Genomic DNA, 7,244 nt, shown 5'->3' with positions numbered 1-7,244 from the left:
CTTCCAGAGGTCCTGAGTTCAATTCCCAGCAACCACATGGTGGCTCTCAACCATCTGTAATGGGATCTGATGCCCTCTTTTGGTGTGTCTGAAGACAGCTACAGTGTACTCATATAAATAAAATAAATCTTTAAAAAAATTATATATATATATATAAAATCTCCAAATATATACTGTGGCATACATATACACATACACACACTAAGTAGATAGATAGATAGATAGATAGATAGATAGATAGATAGATAGATAGATAGATAGACAATGTCAGTTGTTCTCTGAGATTAGAGCTGTTCTTAGCCTTCATTAGAAAAGCTTCTTTTTGACCTGGAGCTGCAATAAGTGCAAAGACTTACAAATGGACAGAACGAGGAGAATGAGTGACCAGAGCATGCTCAGCCCCGAGAGGACATCTAGATCACAAGCCTCAGCGCATCTCCTCAAGGCCCAGGGCAGGCTGTGGAAGGAGTGGGAAGAATGTACATGCAGAGGTCATGGAGGAGTACAGAGAAGCAATGCTTCTGGAAACAACACAATTGACTCATGGGCTCACTACAGCTATGTGCACAAGACTAGTCCCATCAATGTGGGTTCACCAGGCCCCACTCTTAACTAGGGAATCTGGACACAGTTAGTGAGGACTGCAGGAAGGAGCCCCTCGTCCTAAGTTAGAAGCTATTTCCAAGTATCAAGAGCTTGCAAAGGAAAAACTGTTTTTTTCCAATGGAGTGTCACTGGGTTTACAAACCACACTTAACATCAGGCCCAAAGTAGATGGCCAAGATCAAACAAACTCAAAATTTTTGAGAGTTTTTTTGTGTTATAATGCTTGGTTTGAGCATTTTTAAAATCATACTGGTCTTTTGTTTATATATTGTTTTCAAATTTTGTGTGTATGTATTTTATGCATGCATATAGGAGTTTCTTATGCTTTTTCTTTTTTTTCCCTGTCTATTTTGGTTTATTTGATTTACTTGCCTGTTTGAGAATGAAGATATGGAGCTGGGTAGGTGGGGAAGTGGGGAGGATCTGGAGGAGATGAGGGAGGGTAAACTACGATCAAAGTACACTGTATATAAAAAAAATTGTCAAAAAAATATCAAGTTGCCCATGTTTTACTAAGTAATGCTCTCATGCAAGAAATCTTAAGCTCAGTGGGTACAAAAAATATATATATCAAAGTGGGACAGAGATCAGTGGCCAGAAGAGTTTTCATGGGGGAGGAGAAGGGGAGGCTGTGTGAAAGTTCCACACAGACACGCAGGAAGACCTAAGAGCTAAAGCAAATGGGAACAGTGCGGAAAGTCCCAGGCAACATACACAGGACATGCATGTGGCACATCAAAGTGTGTATGTGTGTGTCATGTACATGTGTGTGTGTAATAAGGACACATGCTCCACTATGTTCATAGCTGCCTTATTTATAATAGCCAGAAGCTGGAAAGAACCCTGATGTCCCTCAATGGAGGAATGGATACAGAAAATATTTACACTATGTAATACTATTCAGCTATTAAAAACAATGAATTCATGAAATTCTTAGGCAAATGGATGGAACTAGAAAGTGTCATCCTGAGCAAGGTAACCCAGTCACAAAAGAACGCACGTGGTATGCACTCACTAATAAGCGGATGCTAGTCCAAAAGTTCAAAATAAACAATTTACAATTCACCTAGCACAGGAAGCTCAAGAAGAAGGAGGACTTAAGTGAGGGTGCTTTGGTTCCTCTGAGAAAGGGAACATAATACTCATAGGAGCAATAAGGGAGGCAATGTGTGAAGCAGAGTCTGAAGTAAAGGCCACCCAGCGACTGCCCTACCTGGGGATTCATCCTATAAACAGTCAACAAACCCCAACATTACAACAAGAAGCATGTACCAAAAGAAGCATGCCATGGCTGTCTCCAGAGGGGCCCTGCCAGAGCCCTACAAATACAGAGGCAGAAACTAGCAACCAACTATTGGACTGGGCTTGGGGTCCCCAATGGAGGATCTGGAGGATGGTCCGGAGGAGCCGAAGGGGTGTTACTCATTTCAAAATGACAAGAATTCTGTCTGTCATTGGAATTTATGTTATTTGTAGTTTCTGTGGGGTTTCAATAGAAGTTCAAAGTTTCTGTTTACTTTTGGTAAATTTTAAAGCAATCACCCAGGGCAGATAATAGCGATGCCCAGGAGAGTACGTCCTATAAAACTGGCCTTTCATGTGGGTCTACTGAAGGAATAAGGGAAAAATTAATTCATATCAAAATAAAGAATCTCACTGTTTCAAAGCCAAAATGGTATGGCAGGCTTACAGAGCAGGTCTGAAACCCAAACGAAACAAGAATAAGAAGCAAGCTGCCTGAAGAAGAATCCACGGACTGAGAGTAAGACCCACAACATAAAGCAGGGTGGCTTCCGACCAGCGCTAGTGCTCTCACCTGGGCATGTGTCTCATTCTCTTGAAGTTGCGTTTTCAGGGCCTCATAATCTGCAGTCAGCTTCTCCATTATTTTCTTAAAGGCATTTCTGTGGGTTGATAATACTGTTCTTTCTTGATGCAATTTCTAGATAGATCCAAACAGAAGCTATAATAAATGTCTAGAAAGTCAACATAAAAACCACATTTGGCTTAGAAATTTTAATAGTTTTATTGTGTAAAATTCTATCAGTTATAATCACTTTAAGACTTATTTACAAAAAATATCTTTTGAATAATGATCTATATAAAAGTAACTATACTAATAGTGCAATAAATACTTCCATGTCTGTACTGACTCCCAAAAGTCTAGTATTAAATTTCAAAACAGAATGGAGAGACACTGATGAGTCTCCAAAGAAGACCTATCGCCCACATCAGGACTTGGCAAAGGTCACAGCTTACAATGCTCTATATCAGGGAGCAACTTATACTTTGCCTTTGAATTTCTGACTTCTCTTAAAACCTCTAAGTCTCTTTAAATTCCAACTAGACATATAAAATTTTATTACTTCTTTTTAGCTTGTACATCAAATAATATACTAAAAGCAGTAAGTCATATAAAGTACATGAGACTTAAAGTTAATCCAGGAAAACAAGTGGGGACTGCAGCTTGCTTGGCAGGGCCTTAGCTAGCATGTGAGACCCTAGGTCGGCCCCAAGTAAACCATGCACAGTAGCCGTAAAACTCTCTAATCCAAGAAGTCAGAGATGAGGCAGAAAGTACAGATGTGCAAGGGCACCCAAACCTCAGAGCAGGTTTGAAGTAAACTACTTGAGCTCCTGTCTTAAAAAAGAAGAAAGAGGAAGAAGAGGAGGAGGAAGAAGAGGAGGAGAAAGAGAAGGAGGGAAGGAGGAAGGGAGGGAGGGAGGGAAGGGAAAGAAAAAAAAGAGAGGAAGGAAGGAAACATTTGGGTGATAATTTTTAAAGGTTCAGTTAAACATTTACCTTCTTCTTTTCTTCAGCTGATGATTTTAAAGCTGCCAGGTCACTGTATGTCTCCAGGTCAGCAGTCATTTGCTTAATTTTGTTTTTCAGAGACTGTTGCTCTTCTGTCATCTTGCTTTCCAGAAGTTCCATTTTCTGTAGATCCAGCTGCAGACGCTGACTATCTGAATCACAGAATTTAAGGCAACAATTAGAATTCTATACTTTCATATAACTAGCCTTAGGTTTTTAGAGCTTCTGGTCACAACATTTTAGTCACGTGAACAATATACAACTTATTGTATATATTTCTTAAGGACATCTGACTTAGTATATATTTATGGCTGTTAATAACTAATGCACAGTGAACAGCACTGTACTTTATTTGTGAATGGAGCATATTTAATGTGCATTTTCTTCTTAAGGTACATAATAAACTTATCTTAGGATACATACTAGACAGCATATTAGCACTTTGGATGTACAACATTTGATCATGATCAGGGAGAGGAAGGAGTGATAGAAAGAGTTAGGGAGAGGTATAGGACATAGTACTAAACACCCAGAAAAATACTGATATTTCACAGTATAATTGAACAAGTGAGAAAGTCAGTGCTCCAGGGAAAATGTGTAACTTTGAAGAACAAGAACAGAAATTTAGTAACTAGATATTTATTTCACTTAGTATTAATATAAAATGAATATGAGTAAGGAAAGCAGTGCTTTTAAAAAGTCACTGGTTTTAAAGGAGCGCTGTAAGTTAGAGAGATGGCTCACTAGATAAAGTGCTTACAGCGCAAGAATGAGGACCAGAGTTTGAATCTTCTGAATCCTCAAAACTGCTGGGTAAGCATGGCAGCCTCCTATAATCCCAGCCCTGAGGAGGCAGAGCCAGTGAGTCCCAGGACAAACTGACTACACCTAGATGATCCGTGTGCAGGGTTACCTACCAACCTTGTCTCAAAAAAGTAGAAAGTGGTTGAGGAAGATATCTTACATCAGCTCTGGGCCTCCATATGCACACACATGTGCCCATACACATGTAAACATACATACAAACATACAAAAATGCTTTTTCATTTTTTTAGTACTTTCTGTTTAATTTTCTTTTTTTTCTTTTTTTTTTATTCGATATACTTTTTATTTACATTTCAAATGATTTCCCTTTTCTGGCTCCCCACTCCCTGAAAGTCCCATAAGCCCTCTTCCTTCCCCCTGTTCTCCCATCCACCCCTTCCCCCTTCCCTGTTCTGGTTTTGCCCTATACTGCTACACTGAGTCTTTCCAGAATCAGGGGCCACTCCTCCGTTCTTCTTGTACCTCATTTGATGTGTGGATTATGTTTTGGGTATTCCAATTTTCTAGGTTAATATCCACTTATTAGTGAGTGCATACCATGATTAATCTTTTGAGACTGGGTTACCTCACTTAGTATGATGTTCTCTAGCTCCATCCATTTGCCTAAGAATTTCATGACTTCATTTTTTCTAATGGCTGAATAGTACTCCATTGTGTACATATACCACATTTTTTGCATCCATTCTTCCGTTGTGGGATACCTGGGTTCTTTCCAGGTTTTAGCTATTATAAATAGGGCTGCTATGAACATAGTGGAGCATGTATCCTTATTATATGCTGGGGAATCCTCTGGGTATATGCCCAGGAGTGGTCTAGCAGGATCTTCCAGAAGTGACGTGCCCAGTTTTTTGAGGAACCGCCAAACTGATTTCCAGAGTGGTTGTACCAATTTGCAACCCCACCAGCAGTGTAGGAGTGTTCCTCTTTCTCCACATCCTCACCATCACCTGGTGTCTCCTGAATTTTTAATCTTAGCCATTCTGACTGGTGTAGGGTGAAATCTCAGGGTTATTTTGATTTACATTTCCCTAATGACTAATGAAGTTGAGCATTTTTTAAGATGCTTCTCCGCCATCCGAAGTTCTTTGGGTGAAAATTCTTTGTTTAGCTCTGTACCCCATTTGAAGAAGGAAATGGAAGACCTCAGAAAATGGAAAAAAATCTCCCATGCTCATGGATTGGTAGGATTAATATAGTTAAAATGGCCATTTTGCCAAAAGCAATATACAGATTCAACGCAATACCCATCAAAATCCCAACTCAGTTCTTCATAGAGTTAGAAAGAGCAATTCTCAAATTCATTTGGAATAACAAAAAACTCAGGTTAGCTAAAATTATTCTCAACAACAAAAGAAATTCTGGGGGAATCAGTATCCCTGACCTCAAGCAATACTACAGAGGAATAGTGTTAAAATCTGCATGGTATTGGTACAGTGACAGGCAGGCGGATCAATGGAATAGGATTGAAGATCCAGAAATGAGCCCACACACCTATGGTCATTTGATCCCCGACAAAGGAGCTGAAAACATCCAGTGGAAAAAAGATAGCCTTTTCAACAAATGGTGCTGGTTCAACTGGAGGTCAGCATGCAGAAGAATGCGAACTGATCCATCTTTGTCTCCTCATACTAAGCTCAACTCCAAGTGGATCAAGGACCTCCACATAAAGCCAGACACTCTGAAGCTAATAGAAAAGAAACTGGGGAAGACCCTTGAGGACATCGGTACAGGGGGAAAGTTCCTGAACAGAGCACCAATAGCGTATGCTCTAAGATCAAGAATTGATAAATGGGACCTCATAAAATTACAAAGTTTCTGTAAAGCAAAGGACACCATCAAAAGGACAAATCGGCAACCAACAAATTGGGAAAAGATCTTCACCAATCCTACATCAGATAGAGGGCTAATATCCAATATATACAAAAAACTCAAGAAGTTAGACCCCAGAAAGCCAAATAACCCTATTAAAAATGGGGTACAGAGCTAAAAAAAATAATTTTTCAAAGGCGGCATATAACCAAATACTTTTAAAATTGGTACAATTAAGCTAGTATTACTTGAATGTTTAATTTACCCCTTTTAGTGTTTTAAACTTAAGCATACTGAAATACATATGTGCAAGTATATATCAATATATGTGCAACAAGATTTAAGGACTATCATGGTGTCATTTGAAGCTAGATACATGCTTATAACCCTGGTATCTGGAGGCTGAGGCAGGAGGGAGCTCTTTGAGTTCAAGACCATATGGGAAATACAATAAGACTATCTCAGAAATTCATAAACTGCTCCTTTGGATTTCTATCTTCACTAAGGTTACAAACAGTTATAAGAATAAAGTGCTAAGCATGCTACCAAGGACCATTATAGCACTTTAATAATATAGATAGGAAATATGCTTAGCTAACTGAAGCAAGCACTTACATAAATTTAACTGCAAATGGAATTTGTCCTCAGTAAATACATTTAAGAACTATACAAACTGATTTTTTTTCAGAGAACAGGAGCAAATGTTTGGTTGGTATAGAGTGAGGCTTATCTCCCTTTCCCATCAGGTCCTTCTGAAAAGCTGAAAGCTTCTCCAAGAGAAGAGACAGGAAGAGGAAGCAGTCTAGTTCCTTCTGATATGCTATGAAGTTGTGAAGTTTACTAAGCAGTGTGTACCGAGCAGCACAATCTCAGCACATTTCCCCACTTTGACCTGGGGAAATGTTTCTGAAATATTCTGCCATCAGCACATTTGTTTACTCCCCAGAGTTTCCTTTCTAAAAATATAAATAAAAACTACTGCTAGCATGATTCCTTGCCTCTGCCCGGCAGTACAGTGCTTCTCAGCGGGTTTCTATGGTCGGCCCAGAGGAACCCTGGTGGCTGCTGCTTCTTGATCCTCCTCACAACCATCTCACTCAGTTGGTTTAACTTCTTTACCTTTTCTCTAAGAAGTAATGTTACCCCTGAGAGTATGAGTACTCGATTAAGAAACAGTGAAAAAGGTCAA

The 7,244-nt window shown here is 39.4% G+C and overlaps 1 protein-coding gene across 1 annotated transcript in view; it reads right to left on the bottom strand.

Moving 5' to 3' along the window:
- The window catches only part of Ift74 (intraflagellar transport 74), an 88,044-nt gene that overhangs the window by 3,906 nt on the left and 76,894 nt on the right, over nucleotides 1-7,244 (bottom strand). The window contains exons 17-18 of the mRNA XM_052176763.1: nucleotides 3,410-3,573; nucleotides 2,423-2,548 (exon numbers count right to left, since the gene is read on the bottom strand). Coding sequence (XP_052032723.1) covers nucleotides 2,423-2,548; nucleotides 3,410-3,573 — 290 coding nt within the window. The remainder of the gene's footprint in view (nucleotides 1-2,422; nucleotides 2,549-3,409; nucleotides 3,574-7,244) is intronic.

The sequence above is a fragment of the Apodemus sylvaticus genome, chromosome 3 (assembly GCF_947179515.1).
Source record: "Apodemus sylvaticus chromosome 3, mApoSyl1.1, whole genome shotgun sequence".
NCBI lineage: Eukaryota > Metazoa > Chordata > Mammalia > Rodentia > Muridae > Apodemus > Apodemus sylvaticus.
Note: the sequence above shows the minus strand (reverse complement) of the source record. Positions and strands in the feature narration are given on the sequence as shown.